Source organism: Nannobrachium achirus (genome assembly GCF_963921795.1).
Source record: "Nannobrachium achirus genome assembly, chromosome: 9".
Taxonomy (NCBI): domain Eukaryota; kingdom Metazoa; phylum Chordata; class Actinopteri; order Myctophiformes; family Myctophidae; genus Nannobrachium; species Nannobrachium achirus.
Window position 1 is genome coordinate 36149589 of NC_137818.1, and position 17426 is coordinate 36167014.

At 39.7% G+C, this 17426-nt stretch overlaps 2 protein-coding genes across 2 annotated transcripts; one reads left to right on the forward strand and one right to left on the reverse strand.

Moving 5' to 3' along the window:
• The first annotated feature begins 366 nt into the window (after positions 1–366).
• ormdl2 (ORMDL sphingolipid biosynthesis regulator 2) lies at positions 367–6760 on the forward strand. Its single transcript, XM_080733562.1, has 4 exons — positions 367–388; positions 2625–2799; positions 3756–3907; positions 6233–6760. The coding sequence occupies exons 2-4, from the start codon at positions 2626–2628 to the stop codon at positions 6366–6368; spliced, it is 462 nt and encodes a 153-aa protein (XP_080589688.1). The 5' UTR covers positions 367–388; position 2625; the 3' UTR covers positions 6369–6760.
• Positions 6761–9059: 2299 nt separating this feature from the next.
• Positions 9060–15669, reverse strand: nemp1 (nuclear envelope integral membrane protein 1). Its single transcript, XM_080733577.1, has 9 exons — positions 15561–15669; positions 13764–13900; positions 13374–13593; positions 13205–13277; positions 13017–13110; positions 12752–12866; positions 11997–12222; positions 10939–11121; positions 9060–9722 (listed from the first exon to the last, which is right to left on the reverse strand). Exons 1-9 carry the CDS (start codon positions 15658–15660, stop codon positions 9557–9559), a joined length of 1314 nt encoding a protein of 437 aa, XP_080589703.1. The 5' UTR covers positions 15661–15669; the 3' UTR covers positions 9060–9556.
• Between the last annotated feature and the right edge of the window lie 1757 nt (positions 15670–17426).

Below are 17426 nucleotides of genomic sequence, written 5' to 3' on the forward strand. Positions count from 1 at the left end.
AATGTAATAAAGCAATAATAACTTGGGGTCGGGCGGGGCCACGGCCACGGTCTAGTGTCGGATAAGGACACCCTCGACCCTCGAGTGGCAGGCCTACTGCCAGGGACCCCCAGGCAATGTGTAGGCTATAATTGTTAAAATCTAATTAAAAACAAGCCCATTTTCAATGTGTCTTTGAAACTAGCAGATCAACTAGATGAGCTCATTTTTCTAAAGCGGTTAAACTAGCTATCGCTGTGTTAACTCATTTGGCTGTGGACCCCCTTGGAACCACCTTAAGGACCCATGGGGGTCCCCGGGCCCCACTTTGAGAAACACTGGTCTAAGCAATAGAGGGCGTGGCCAACCACACAGGGACTTCCTTGTCAGCAGTATAAACAGGAAGAAGGTGAGTCTCTTAGAAATGTAAAGTTGCATCTAAAGTGTTTAAAACTTGACTGTTCGCGTGAAACGAAAGATTCGTAGAGTTCAGTGTATCTAAACCTCCTCTTGTCAGTGTCACAGCAGTAGTCAACAGACGTGGAAGCTAGCGCGTCATATTATATGCGATTTTTTTTATTGTAGCGTGCGAGCAAACCATTGCCTCGCTAGCTAATATGGCATATGGAAACGTTTTGGCAGTTCAACAGGTCATAGCAAACATTAATTTTAGCAGCGGTGTAAAGCAGTGTTTCTCAAACTTTAACTCTGACAGTGTACAAATGGAACCAAATTAACCCGCTAGGGTCCATTTGGTTCCATTTGTATGCTGTTAGAGTTGGGGGCAGACCCTACGGGCAGTCAGAAACACCCCTACTTAGAAACATCCCTATTCAGAAATACTCCCACTGAGGTTAGGGTTAGGTGATACCTCCATTTAGGGACCCCCATAGGAACCCACAGTGTCCCTGAAATCGACTTTGAGAACCACTGGTATAAAGTAACACTTACTTACTCAAGCACTGTACAGAGGTATTTGTACTTTACTTGAGTATTTCCAGTACTGTTAGTTACTTCTACTCCACTTCATCTGAGAGGCAAATATTATTTTACTCCACTACAATGTGACAACTTTAGTTACTAGTTACTTACTTTGTAGATTGATTATTATTTGAAAACATACATTAACCACTTAAGACCTATAAATGCATTTTGGACATTTGAAAATAGCCGCTCTACAAGCTCACAATATAAAAGATTGGTACATTTGAAAACTTGAAATGGGACACTGCCTAATGAGTGTTTACTTTTGGTAGTTTTAAGTACATTTTGATGCCAATACTTTTGTACCCAAGTACATTTTGAATTCTGAACTTTAACTTTTAACAGCATTTCTATATTGCAGTATTGATACTTTTACTTAAGAAAAAGATTTGAGTAACTTTTCCCGCCACTGCTTTCTAATCTACTGACGTGGACTGATTCTGTAGAATAGTGATGTGGGGAGGTTTTGGGAGTTGTTTACGCACGTTTTACCACCCACGGTACTCAAGCAGGGCGGTGTCTTATGCCCATATGTTTAAAGGAGAAGTTAGTCGAGTAATACTACTGTAAAAATCCATGTTCCCGTTACTTTTTCAGTAACACTAAAGAGCCACTGTTGTTGCCAAGTATGACTTAATGCTCTTGCATCATGACTTCCCTTTACTCGAAAGCCTGTGTGAAACGAGTTCCTATACTTCCTATCATGATGACTGTTTGGATTAGGTTTGGGTTTATGTTGTCATATTGACTTACTGCTTTCCTGTTGAGATCAGTTCATATTATAAACGCCATGTATCTTAATACCAAAGAGCCAATGTTGCATCCTCACTTCCTTCCCACAAAAGCCTACATGAAGCAAACAACAATACTACAATAGTTCCTAATGACTGTTTGGATGAGGTCATGCTATGTTGTCATATTGATATTTATTGTTGTGGGTTTCCTCCTTCCTCTTATTAGCTGATGCTCATATGTATGAGCATCTGGATGTTTTCATGTTATAAGTAACTTTATGTATTTTTGTTTTAAAGAGTTTGAAGCACTCTTTTCGTATTTTTTTTGTTTTAAAGAGTTTGAAGCATTCTTTTCAACAACACTGATGCATTTTCGAAACAGGTGGTATGCAGGACGGTTGAGTCAACCACCCACACAGACAAATAATCACTGCACAGAAATTTGCTCAAATTTTTTCATGAATGGGCTGTCAAGGCACTTGATGCAGATAGAATGTATAGCATCTAAGTTGCTTGCGGCTAACAGAAGTCAAATTCTAATCACTGATAATTGCCATGGATACCACAATTAAGAAAACACCCATATGCCCTCTCTAATTATGACTTATGTATTTCATCCCACCCACTATTATACTGCTGTTGGTTGACCCTTTGGACAAGAAAACTTTTTGAGAAATGTCCATTGTTGTCCAAATGAGTGTGCCCATTGTTTCACACATAATGGCTAAGAAAACTAAACTTAAATATGCTTAGGCAGGCCCTAGGGAAAGAAACAAACACATTTGAAAGCAAATGCGCAGATATTGACAGGTACTAGTAAATCTAGCTGCAATTTTTTCTAAAGTTCCCATATCAAATCAAGTTGGACTGGAGCTTTAATATTGACCATCACAAAACGATTTGCATTGCTTCATTTCTTTTTCTCAGGATGAATGTGGGCGTAGCTCACAGCGAGGTGAACCCCAACACGAGAGTGATGAACAGCAGAGGCATATGGCTGACATACCTGCTGCTGACCGTAGTTTTGCACATTGTCCTCCTCAGCATACCATTCTTCACCGTGCCAATTGTTTGGACCCTGACTAACGTCATCCATAACCTGGTCAGTAAAATGGTATTCTGGTTGAAGTGGTATCTCACTGGGGTAGAACATTGGATATCAGAAGAAAGGGTCATGTCATATGTCTGCCTACTTCCCTACAAGATCTCCCCTCACACAGCTGTTTCAAATTAATGAGCAAGGGCTCTTTTCACACTAGCCTTTTTGCAGATGGGTTCCCAGATTGGCTGAAGCCTACCTAACTCCTGTCCCGTGTTTCATTCTTACTGGCTGCTGTTGCTGCCGTGACACCTGAATCTCTGCATGGGGATTAAATGGTGCTTGTTAACTGACTTGGGTGCTTGATAATAAGCATCGATCATTCATTTGAATCAGCTGTGTGGGGGGAGATCTTGTAGGCCAGTGTAGGGTATTAAGCAGACTGAGGCCATGGCTGGATATTTCTGAAGCTAGACATTTTTTTGTGCTGTTGGGGCTTGCAGCCACATGAAGCTGGATATTTTGGCTGCGAAGCTGGATATTTTTTAAACCGGATAAATAAGTGGAGAGATTGAAAAATATCTGATTCACTGGATCCGTGTAGACGGGGAACCCGGATATCTCTGAAGACTTTACTGTGTGCGTGCTTGTTAGACCTAGATATCTTTGTCGTGTGGACCTAGATATTTTTCTATGTGGATATCTGAAAAACTGGGATTTATGAAATATCCAGCTCTGTGTGGACCTAGATATTTTTCTATGTGGATATCTGAAAAACCTGGATATATGAAATATCCAGCTCCGTGTAGCCATGGCCTAAGGCTTTTTGATTTCTGTCAGGTTGTGTTCTCACATTATTGTTGACTGATTTGATCCCTCAAATTAATTGAATGACTGACAACAGGCAGTGCCCATAATGGACACACACCCCTTTTCCCCAGTAAGCTTATGGGAAACTTGTGGATACATTTCCTGTATTAATGGCTAACAGTATGCATATGTGTGTGGGTTCTCTACAGGTGATGTACTTGTTTTTACACACAGTAAAAGGTACTCCTTTTGAGACACCAGACCAAGGCAAAGCTCGTCTTCTGACACACTGGGAACAAATGGACTATGGCATCCAATTCACATCCTCTCGCAAATTCCTCACCATCTCACCCATCGTACTGTAAGTTTGCATGCTCTACAGTGAAATCCATAGTGTCTGTCCAATGAAGCATAAAGTTAAAAGTGAAAGTTTCTTGACAGGGAACAATTGGTCCCTTTTCAGTGTTTTCCCAAAAAATGTCCTCCCCAATTTGTTGCCATGGCTTTGCATCTCAGGGTCTGTCTGTCAGTGTATGTTTTGGTACTTAACTGAGTGAAATATATAATGTATACAACTGAGTGAAATATATACTGTACTGATCATACCAGGGAATTGGGATTAGTGCTTTCAAGGCCTTTGCTATTAGTTGACTAGATGTGAGGATTTGAAAATCTGACAGACATCTGACATACAAATTACTCTTAACAGTGCTGGAAAATCTCTATCAACCTGCCTTAAATGACTTATGACAATGGAGTTTACTAAAGCTAGTGGATTTATTTTCCCAGCACCAGCCAATGGATGTTTTTTTCCCCCAAAGTTTAATGTTAGTCTTTAACAGCCCCACAATAGAACAATATGTTCCAAGTAAAGAATTGTCTGTTGCCTTTTAATGGTATATACTGTGTGGTGGCACCCAGTGGCGTCACAAAAGGGGGAAAAGTGGGACTGAGGTGGAGGGGCCTTAATTATTTTATACTTTAGCTATTGAAAAATAGCAGATATACAAGCTCACAGCCGCGCTGCGAGCTCGTAGATCTGCTATTTTTGAAACGTCGTGAAAATGTGGGCAAATCTTTGAATATATGTATTTTTTAAACTAGTATTTTTTAAACTAACATTTGCAACTCAAATTTTGCTTCTGGGGGTCCCTGGAACTAAATATTTTGATATGGGGGTCTGTGGTCCAAATATCATTTCGGGGGTCCTTGACATGAAAAGGTTTGAGCACCACATAATGCGTTCCCAGTCTAAATGGGTTAAACCCCCTCCCCCTATGAAGAACATTCAAGGGGGGCCCAAAGTGAATCCTTGTACCCAGGGCCCAGAATTTGGTGCGACACCCCTGGTGGTAGCGTACAAGTCTGATATTGAGTTGTGATTGAATTGAGATGTCAGATATAGCGTCATAATAGTGCAATTTGGTGATGAGCCACATTGCTTAACTATGCACACCTTTTAGGTAGCTTTTTTTTCTCACTTAACTAAAGCTGTCATGCTTGCTGCTTGATTAAACTATCAACAGCATGGAATCATGCAGGCTAGACAACTTAAGCAATTTAATAGGCGCATGCAGGAAGGCAGGGGTGTCGCACCAAATTCTGGGCCCTGGGCCTGGGTACAAGGACTCACCCCATGAATGTTCTTTATAGGGGGGATGTGCTATTTTTGAAAAATTTTGAAAATGTGTGCAAGTCTTGAATACTTTTGACCCGATTCTATAAATGTCTTCTAAATCCTTCCAAGGTTTTTTGAAAAACCTGTTTCTATGTCAGTGGTGCTCAAATACATAAATACAAATATGTATTTGGCCACATACCCTCATCTCAAAATATTTAGTTCCAGGGACACAATTTGAGACAACTGTTCGCTTAAAAAATACACATATTCAAAGATTTGCACATTTTCACGACTTTTCAAAAATAGCAGATCTACAAGCTCGCAGCGCGGCACTCGGTGCCACGCTGTGAGCTATTTTTCAATATCTAAAGTATAAAATAATAAAGGCACCTTGGGCCCTAGTAACTCAGTCCCACTTTTGCCCCTGCAGGAAGGTGACTGGATTGTGCGTCAACCACATAATTACAACGTTCCTCATTTGGTTCCTCTGTCTGCCCACAGTTTCCTGTCTCTCCTTAATCCTATCTAGCTAATTCGTTTGTATTATGAAATATAAACCCATTTTACCAACGCTTACCAACAGCCTGGTACAGGGTTCCCCAATAGGCGGCCCGTGGGCCATTTGCGGCCCCCACCAACCCCAGTAGTAATGGTGGTATAAGAGCAGCAACAACACTAGTATATATATATGTATATATCGTGGTTGTCGGCTGGAAATCTCGTATCTCCAAATTTGTACGTTCCTTCGCAAATCATACAAGGCCGTCGCACAAAAGTAGCGAAAACAGCAGATCTACAAGCACACAACGCCTCGCACTTGTGTGCTTGTAGATCGGCTGTTTTCACTAGTTTAAATCATTTTTAAAATGATAAATTCAAAACGGTTTTAAACATACAAGATTTTCACCCGACAACGACGAAAACTGTCGCCCCCTGCAATGTTGTGGCCCTCGGCTTGGTACCCAAGACATAATTTGGCACTTGGAGAAAACTAATTGGGGAACCCTGGCCTAGTACTTTATGAAGTGCTTTCTACCTTTTAATTTAATTCTCACTCCCCTCCAGGTATATTCTTGCCAGTTTCTACACAAAATATGATGCCACTCACTTCCTAATCAACACAAGCTCCCTCCTCAGTGTCGTCCTCCCAAAACTACCCCAGTTCCATGGAGTGCGGATCTTTGGGATCAACAAATACTGACACAATGGAATAAGTTAAACTTTAGGCTTCAGTGACCTACACAACTCGGGTTTAGTGGTCGAGGACAAGAGGGGCAATTTCATGTCTCAACTGTACAGACTGTATGAGGGAGGAGTATGTACGGTATATGAAGGTAATAGTTCATTCTACCATTCGTGGCTTGAAACAAATGAACCAAAATGCACTGAACTCAATGTTTATGATTATGTAGGTTACTGAATTATTTTTTACTTCATTTTTCACTTATGGACATTCCAGTTTTGTAAGTTGGTCAGACACTGGACAAGGATTCTTTCTGATGAGACTGTACAGTATGTGTTGCTTTCTTGAAAAAAAGTGTAAACTGCATGTCTTAAAAACAAATGTTTAATAAATAATTTTATGCCTTTGAAAATGTCAACATTCCCTTATCTCAAATGTAAAATGACTGCCATCTGAATTCACTGCAAGATCTTATAATTGTATTTTGGTTTTGTGCCAGTACATAATAATCTTGAGATGACATGCATTACAGCAGTGTAGAAATCACTATCACAATTTCCTTGTCAATATAAATATTTAATAATTAAAGATTTACATTCAACATGTATCCATGTCAGCATTAAATATTGCAAGCTCCCAAATGCCTTTGGCTGTTAAACAAAATGATGCAGATATCTGATCCAAAATATAATCCTGGTCTTTCCAAATTGTATAAAGGATATGAAAGGGTTTAATGTGTATCATTGTGTTATCAATTGACAGGATTTCTCTCACAACCCTCAACCTTTCATTCTGATTAGTTGGATGGTCAGTCAACACCTTTGGTCACAAACTTTTCAGTGGCAGTTTGCAAGGGGACAATGAAAGCATTCTAACTATGTGGTCCAGGTTCTGAGCTGTGGGAAACTCCAGGCACTTTACATGACGCCTCAGTGGGGGGCTATCTCAGTGTTTGTGACATGTTCAACTATGCAAGGGATTCCACCTTTCCATGTTTTTGATCATGTTTGCATTGCAGTGTGGTGTCCCGGTCTGTGATGCATGTTTGGGGGGAAAAGCGCAGGAAATACAGGAACATGTTTATTTGACTATGGTGTCCTACATTCCAATCCATGTACCTAGGGAGATCATGCAAATAATAATACTTCTCTCAGCTGTTTGAAACATGATATGGAATAGATAGGATCTCACAATTCTCGCAATTTTCAAAATTAGATAATTTATGAATGATGCAAGTCAGCTGAATATCCAATGACACCTGGCTTGAATAGAAAATAAGGTAATTATTAGTTTCCCCCAGTTCTGTTTGCACATTTTCTGCCGCAAGAAAATAATCTGTTAATACGGTCAACCTGACTGCTATTTGAACTTAGATGCATGACAATGTTATGTGGTCTCTACCTCTACCAGTAAATAGTTAGATTTAAATTTGAACAGAATAACAATCCACAAAGACTTCATATTGCATTGAGATATTGTAAATGATGTCTCATCAGAGAATGTGCTCATACATTGCAATTCCCTGAGATTTCTTAGAATCCATTATAATTTACAGGACAAACAGTGCACCAAATGATAGACAATATACACAATAAGACTGGACTTTTTAAGTAATCCGTCTATTCCCTTTTCACATTCCAGATAACTGACTCAAGAAGACAGAATACAAAGATACTATTCATGAAGCTGCTTATGCTTAATTTAAGCTTCATTGTACAACGCAGTCACATGCCAAAAATAGCAGATATATAATATGCTCACAACCATTGTTTCTGCGACGTGAGCTTGTAGACTAGCTATTTTCACACAACCCTGACATACAATCTAGTACTGTGCGTCACATTTTCCTAATACCCAGATGCATTCAAAAGCTTCGCATGAGAAACAGCTATGCTTAAACTTAACTGTTGGCTCTGTGCGTTCCTCTGGAGGCCAGTGTGTTGATGTACTGTATGACCTGCAGTGGTGGAATAAGTACTCAAGCAATGTAGATATACTGTGTTACAAGTAGAAGTCCCGTATTCAAAATGTACTAGGGTACAAAAGTATCAGGATCAAAATATACTTTAAAGTACCAAAAGTAAAAACACTCATTTCAAAATGTATAAAAACTCTTTAGACGATAGACAAGATCACAGTGCGTTGCGATGCAAGTTACATGCGATGCATACTCATTGAGCTTGTAGATCTATTTTCAGATAGCTGAAATACATATACAGTACAGCTGAAGTGGTACATGCATTTAGTCACTTTACACCACTGATGACCTGCCTACTTTACCGTTCGTTTAATAGTCACTGAAGATATTCACATGTACAAGATAAACAGATTGAATGCTTAGTCTTAAATCACTCTTAACATTCCAAAAAGAGTACAAATATAATTGTTTCCATCCTTAATCCTCAATACCAAAAATAATTTAGTTGCCGCTTTTGCTATAAAGTATCCAGGGATAAACATGAACTTCTGAACCAAAACACAGTGTGGTAATTTTCAATCATAAGATGTAATAGTCAGTCAATACCATAGGTGTGCAGATACCTTGTGATTTTCTATTTGTCATTTTGTTAAAATAGTCAGGTTTTAGAGAAGTGGGAGTAGAAATGTGTACAAAACATTTTCATGTTTATTGGTATCCTTTGAGAGATAAAAAAAAGAAACATTTTGAAATCGTATTTCACTCACATGCTATTTACATGGGAACTGGATGCAAATGTAATACTTTTTAAAAGTATAATCTTTAATCAAAAACATACTATTAATTAAGACAGTAGTCTTCAATTATGTATACAATTAACACCAACATTACTCTCCAACAACAAATAAAAACAACCGTTCCATCTATAGAAACAAAAACACACAAAAAAGGGTGTCATATGTGGCTTGCTTTTGTGTACAAAAAACAAAACAAAACAGGTGCAGTACAGCGGCTTCGAATGACACACCGAATGGGAATTTGTCATTTGATATCATTCGAATAGGGTGTGCACTGTGCAGTATATATTGTGTGGTACCGCTAATGGCCATCATGGAGAGTAACACACTCTAGCTTCTGGACTAATACAATCAAAAGTGGGTTATTTTTGCCTCAAAAGTAACTGCTCAAGTTCAGTCAGAGCATGTATGACATGCCATTCAACGTCTTTCTCCAACCACTTTTCATAAGGGCTACATTTCACCCATTCAGTTTTTGGTTTACAGGTGCATTATCCCGTAGAGTTCATGACAGGCTTAAAATCGTCTTCCTCCTCATCTTCATCAGTTGAAAAAAGCTCATCCTCAAAATAGGCTCCTCCCAAACCATACTCCTGTGTATGCTGAGACACCTCATTTGGCAACAAGTGCAGTGAGCCCTCCACAAAATCTGCAAACCTGGGCATCAGAGCAACATCATTAGGAATAATATTGAGCATAACATTTCAAAACTGTACATTTTGATTAACACAAAGCCAGATGTATACTTTGTTGTACAACAGTTTTGCACATCATAAATAGCTGATATACAATGTGGGATATCTATTTTTGGAGCATGAATTGGGCATAACTAAATAGAAATTGAAATGTAGCCCTTCTGCACCTGGAATTATCCTAATTATGTGCCTGCAAGGTCCCCAACATATTGTTGTGATTTGGTGTGCATGGATGGCTAATAGACAAACTTTTGGCTCCCTCTAGAGTTTTAAATCTTTGACATTTTGACTTTTACTTTCAGTACAGGGCAGTTTGTCATGTGTGCTGAGTTAAAACTGCTGTTTTAGTATATTGCTCCCAGAGGTAGCTCATCCTTTCTGCCACCTTCTCTTTTCCCACCCTCCATCACTTAGTAACAGTCATTAAAAACACAATGGTGATATAAAAAAAAGACTCTGGTTTCTCCAATTTCAGAAACACTGCTTGGTTGAAATGCAACTCATCATTGTAGAAGGCAGGGAATGTATCTAAAACATAAGTAATTCAAGATTGTTTTTGTCGGGTAAATCCTGGACTGAAATGCTTGGCTTAGGGGTAGCGTCATGAGGAGAATCTTCTTCAACTATGGCGAATCAGTGAATAAAAAGTCAGAAAACCTGTGTGTAATCTGTCCAATATTAAGGCCATGGCTACACGGAGCTGGATATTTGTGAATCTAGACATTTTTTGGTGCTGTTGGGGCTTGCAGCCACACAAAGCTGGATATTTTGGCAGTGAATCTGGATATTTTTCAATCCGGATAAATAAGTGGAGACATTGAAAAATATCTGGATATCTGGATCCGTGTAGACATGGAACCCGGATATCTCTGAAGACTTTACTGTGTGTGTGCTTGTCACCCTAGTGGAGGTCTGGGGAATCAGATTGTTTTAGACCTAGATATCTTTGTCGTGTGGACATAGATATTTTTCTATGTGGATATCTGAAAAACCAGGATATATAAAAAATCCAGCTCCATGTAGCCATGGCCTTTAGTCAAATATCAGGTGCACCGCTGAAAACATTCCCAAAGAAAGAACTCAATATTATCAATATTTCATACAGCTGCACCTTTTTTCCCAATGGAGTGCACAAGCACATCAAGCAAAACATAACATCGTCAATGCCATTTCCCCACCTTTTGGGAGACTGAAGCCTGGACACTGCCTTCCAGGGGCTGAACTCTGGGCTGGCACAGTACTTTCTTAACTCCTCCATAGCTCGCCGTGTCTCCTCCTCGCCCTGTCTCTGATACTCCTCTTCAGTGAGCAGTCGACGTGGTTCTGGCTTCATCTTCCAGCCGAGAGATGGTTTGATTTTCCTGCACAACAGACCTATAGCTCAGTTTGAGTCTCAAAACGCATGCCCAAACGCATGCTCTAAAAATCTATGAGCTGCAATAAATAGTTCAAAATGTTAATGTTGTCAAGTGTCTTTCTATAACTAGAAACAAATGTTATTGCATCTGAGAATATGAATAATGAATATGAACTCGACCAAAAAAAGTGTAGACAAATAGTATATATATATATATATATATATATATATATATATATATATATGTATACAGTTGTGCTCGAAATTATTCAACCCCTTCTGACAAATGTGTTCATTAGTGGAGCCACTGTTCCTTTGACTTAGAACTTGTGAACTATGCTCAAAACTGTACTTTTTGGAACATTCTGTGTCTTTGTAATTGTTTTATATCCTTTTCTGTACAAAGCAATAATCTCTTCTCTGAACTTTTCTGACCATTCCTTAGACTTAGCCATGCCAGCTCTAATCACAGTCAAGTCAACAAACTTCTAATCAGGCCAGCTTGCACATCTGATGCAACAATTTAAGCCCTTGATTAGTTGATTGCAGTTGATTACAGATGTTTTCAGATGTCATTAAGAGTTGAATAATTGAAAGTGGCGATGAAATTGGCATTTAGTATTGAAAACAACAAATGTTACTTTTGTAGAGATATTTACATTGTTCTTGTATGATTTATTTATTTCATTCAGTTGTCAGTTTGTGAATTTAGCCAATGAACCAGATTTGCAGAGGGGGGGTTGAATAATTTTGAGCACAACCGTATATGTAATAAATGGATGAGGTAATTACAATCATTGAATACACATTGCCAAACTTTGCCAGCTTTTTAATTTCAAGAAAACTCCTACTGTCTCTGCTGATTATTTAAATATGTACCGCCATGCCGAGAGCGCCAATGATACTGTGTACTCCAAAGTCTTGGAGCATAAAGCTGCCAGGATGATGGCAAATGCCACAGATTGAATCTGAACCCCTAAGTAGATCAACATGAGGCCACACAGCTGCAGGGTCCAGGAGAGGATGTTAATGCTTCTCTTGTCCACTAGGGGACCATAGCGGTAACAAACAGCAAAACTGATGAACCCCACCACTGTTGTATAACCTGAGGAACACAGAAAGAGAGATTTGTTTTTTTTTATAAACAACTTTGAGCAACAATTTTTATTTTCTCCCCAATTGTACTGTGGTCCCTGTTGCTGCCAACCCCACTGTTGACCTAGGGAGGGCAACACACTACAGGCACTTGAGAGTCTGTTTGATATTTGGTATATTCAGTATTTGGATTTGTTATTATTAGATACGCCCCCTTCCTATACAAACCCATGGTAACTCCAAACTCTGTTTTAACAATAATAGATTAATTTAAAACACCCGTCCAGAACCAAGGAGGTGTTTTCAATTAATCTGACATCGTTAAAATGGAGTTTGAAGTTACAATGGGTTTATATAGGGGGAATGTCTGATGAAATGAATATCAAATACCTAAATAATAAAACAAGCAACTTAAAAACTGACTGGGGTGTTCACAAAGCCAGAGTAAACATTATAATGTCCCCAAACATGTTTGAGAGTGAAATATGTCTTTAAGCCGCCCACTACCTAGGAGTGTACTTTTCATAAATAGTACGTACCAAGAACTAGGTTCCAGTGTTCTCGCAGAATCACATTTAGGTTCTTGAAGACAAGCTGGATGGCGTAAACCGAGAATGACCACCCTCCGACTACTAGAACATAGAAAGGGCTTTTCTATGCGAGGATGAGACATGAAATATAAAACAATTAAACGTGACACCAAGTTAACGTCATTTCCACTTGCATCTTCATTCACTGACCCAGTTTTTGCAACAGGTGTAGGGAAATGAATGAGCAATGGTCTACTACTGGTCTTGGTCTTACCTTTGGCAAAAAGCGTGACATGATATAGATGAGAATGAGGAGGGAGGCAATCATGCCAGTGCTCACGCCGCCAGAGTAGTAAAACAGCTGACTCCTTTTCAGAGGAAACAAGAGCAATCAATAAAATGTAGGTTATTATATCTTCCAACAACAATACTGGATACTACTGGTGGAAAGGCAAAAGTTACCTGCTGAGTGTGTCTGCAAACACAAACAAGAACACCCCAGCAAGGAATACCGCAAACAGAAAGACATCAAACTCTGTAATAGAAAAAACAATACATTATATATCTGTGGCTGCCAAAATCAGAAACTAGGACAATATATATCTTTTTGTTTTTGTTTTACTACACTTACTGTGGATGGGCTTGATTGTGTATGGCGTTTTTCCATCCACAGGTTCAACCTTAAAGCATCTCTTCTTGCTGAATAAGCTGACGTTGATGGTGGTTTCATTGGAACGCTCATGCATGAACCATTGTACGATGCTCCAAAAACCAAAGCTTTCCAGTTCTTGAAGCTTCTCCTCATCTTCAGCAACTATCACCTTGAGCTCTTTTGAACTCCACACTCCAACCTAACAGAAATGTTTGAGCATCATCATTGCATGAAGTGTATTTCACACGTTAGCTTCTTCAACCCCAAGTGAAAACTATTTAATATGGCTCGTTATAAACAAAAACTGGATGTTGTACAGTAAATAAAAATGTGTGCTATGCTATGTCTAAAGCCCAAACAATATCATACCTGAATCCTCGTCCAAGTTTGTTTCCAGCCAGGCACAATGGAATTGATGTAGCAGAAGTGGTTATCCCCAGTGTGGCTAAACACTGGACTTTCAAGCTTCTGGTCATGTGTAATATTTATTACTTGACGCTTGGTACCTGTAACAAGTCAGTTGGCATATATCAAGATGCCTTTACTAAACAAGTATTTTACTGTCCTGTCATAACAGTTAATTTATGTTTCAGAGTGCCAGATGGAAAAGCACAATCTGCAGCTGTTAGTGTTTATTATAGAAACAAAAATTTAATTCAGTAATAATAATAATAAACTGCATGTTTGCCGTTTCAAAATGGCATACAGTAAGTATGCAGGACTTTGATTTGAAACGAGCACCCACCACAACACAAACACTAGAAAGAATCCTGGCTACCAGTTTGTGTGTACATGTTCAATACTCCGAACTCATAACATAGGTGGTCTTCTCAAAGCTGTTATGACACACAACAAAGTTTAACATTATGCTACAGTAGGTCACGTGGTCTTTCTACAAACGCTCTGAAAACAGAGCGAGTGACTGGGAAGTATTCTCCGTCCGTCGTACGGGACCGCGCACAAAATAGACAATCTACTTGCTCACAGCGCGGCGCGTCCGCGAGGCACTGTGTGCTTGAAAGTCGTCTATTTTCTGTCACGGCCACACACACACACACACACACTCATGCGGAACAGTCAAGAGCTCCACCGACGCTCCGGTTGCTTGAGACCGACTAGAATAGGAGAAAAGCGAGAGCCTGTAAACAAATTTTTGACGGCTAGTTTGTTGTAAACGTGTACACGTGTTTTTGTCGGTAAATAGGCCATGAAGTTGCGGAATCTTCATCATTTTTACACCTCTAAATGCTAGTTTCAATTTCTCATCTCGCATTATCACTGTAGTCAGCTCTCTCCAGGCAACAGAGTAGAGTACAGTAGGGGCGCGGCGTGACGTCATCAATAATATTAGCCAAACAGATAGCCTGATTTACCTTGTTTTTGCATGTCATAGCAGCTTTAAAAATAAATAATTATAATTATAATAATTAACAGAGAGAAAGAGGATGACAAAGCATCGTGTCCATAGAGCAGTGGTTCTCAAAGTGGGGTTCTGGGACCCCAAGGGGTCCTTGAGGGAGTTCCATGGGGTCCCAGGCTAAATGATAGTTCGGAACCAAATGGACCCTTATGGGTCTGTATGTAACTCAAGAGTGTACAGATGGAATCAATCAATCAGATTCCATTCCATTTGTCTCTTAAGAGTTTAATTAACATTGATTTTACAGTATAAATTGGGGTCTCAGAAATGTGCCATTAGATGGGGTAGGCTAATAAGTGTCAATTTTGAGGTATTTTCCTTGACATGAAAAGGTTTGAGAAAATATAGGATCCTATATTTGTTCGTTTTTCGTTGTTTAATACAGTCAGATAGGAATGTTCTACCTAAATGAATGGGGCCGACTGCCAATTGGAGGAATTGAAACTAAAAAACTCTTATTGCTGCGGCTAAATTCAAGTGGCTGGTTAACATACGTCTCTCTTCCCAACCAAAGCGATGTAGCCAAAACCAAAGCCAAGAAGCTACATTTCACAAAACTATTGTCAGTAAATTTTACTGCAGAAAATGTTTCCATGAAGACAGTCACAGCTCAGACTCAGTCTTCTTTCTTTCAAAACAGCAGAGCGTTTTAACGTTAGCTCCATGCCATGTGAAAGATAATTAAGTTACATTATATGTATCCGGTTAAAGTCTTTGTAATGTTTAGCGTTGTTGCACCTCCTTACCTGCTGTAGCCTGGCACGATTTCTGGGGCAAACAGAAAACCAACAACAGCAAAACTATGAACTTTATATTAACAACAGTCACGATGCTAATCTGTTTCATGCATCCCGCCATGATGGAATCGGATCCCTCCCCCCGGATTTCCATTTTTTCCCCGACAAGGAAGGTACGAGACTGACAGGACATCCAACCAATCAGGGCGTCCTTACCGTTGTTGAACGTTCAAGATCACAACGTGCTACAATAGAGTTAAAAAATAACTAATACACTAATAATAAATAAAACTACCAGTATATTTATTTACTATTTCATTTGATTAGATTTTTGTTTTGTTCAGACGTCATAATTATAACAAGAAAGGTAGGCTACATGAAAAAATCGACGAATACAAAAACAAACCACGAGACCTATGGAAGTTGCTTAACAACCAATTAGGCTTAAAACCAAAAACCATATGCCACAGCATAAACATCAAAACGGACGCCGCTCTCATTTCTGACAAATGTGAAGTGGCTACCCATCTTAACAAAACCTTTACCACCATGGCCCGTTCACTGGTTGAAAGACTGGTCGCCCCATCTGGGCGGTATGGTGTAAAATTTGTTAAGAAATTCTACAATAAACTGGGCGTCAGTAAAGACAGGCGCCCTACCTCAACACAAGGCCACTGGCCTTGATAAAATTCCAGCTAGATTTCTCAGAGATTCAGCTGCCACCATTGCTCCAATCATTACCCACATAATTAACCTTTCCATCGAACAGGGTCATGTCCCACAGGACTTCAAACTAGCAAAAGTAACCCCCCTGCATAAAAAAGGTAGCAAACTAGACCCTGGAAACTACCGTCCCGTTTCCATTCTTAGCTCCATATCCAAAGTCATGGAGAAAATTGTCTACGAACAGATAGCAAGATATCTCGATGAGAATAATCTGATTTACGAGTTCCAATCTGGATTCAGAAAATCTCATTCCACTGACACATGCCTTCTCTATTTGACTGACCAAATCAAACGTGAAGCGGATGACGGCAAATATAGCGGCATGGTCATGATGGACCTCCAGAAGGCATTTGACACCGTAAATCATTCTATTCTGATTGAGAAACTAAAAGCCATCGGTCTTGACAGCGCAGCAGTGAGTTGGATGCAGTCTTACCTGGTGGGGAGGGAACAGGTGGTGGAGATTAACGGTACCCTGTCCCCCCCCCTCCCAGTAAGCTGTGGTGTTCCTCAAGGTAGCATACTGGGACCTCTGTTGTTCCTAATATACGTGAACGACATGGCATCTGTTTGTGACTGCAACCTGTTCCTGTTCGCGGATGACTCGGCTCTCCTAGTCTCGGGCAAGGACCACTTGCAGGTTGAAAGGACACTTAACTCTGAACTAAGTAAGATCTGCACATGGCTTAATGACAACAAATTATCAATTCACCTGGGTAAAACTGAGTCCATCCTCTTTGGATCAAATCATAACCTCAAAAAAGTCGATAACTTCACAATCAAAGTGGGTGACAAGGTCATAACACGAAAAAACGAAATCTCTTACTTAGGATGTATCCTTGAAGCTAATCTTTCCAGTGAAAAGATGACTTCTAAAGTAATAAATAAAATCAATCAACAAACTCGTTTCCTACAGAGGATCGCCCCAATGGTCAATTTCAACACACTGAAGACCATAGCTGGTGCAATAATCCAGCCCCTCTTTGACTACGGAGTCCACGTATGGTATCGTGACGCCCCACAAGCCCTGAAAACAAAACTCCAAACAGCCCAAAATAAACTAATTAGGGTTCTGCTTAACCTTCCCTATCAGACTCACCTCACCGCTACACACCAGTTAAGAGTGGGGTGGCTCAGAGTAGATGATAG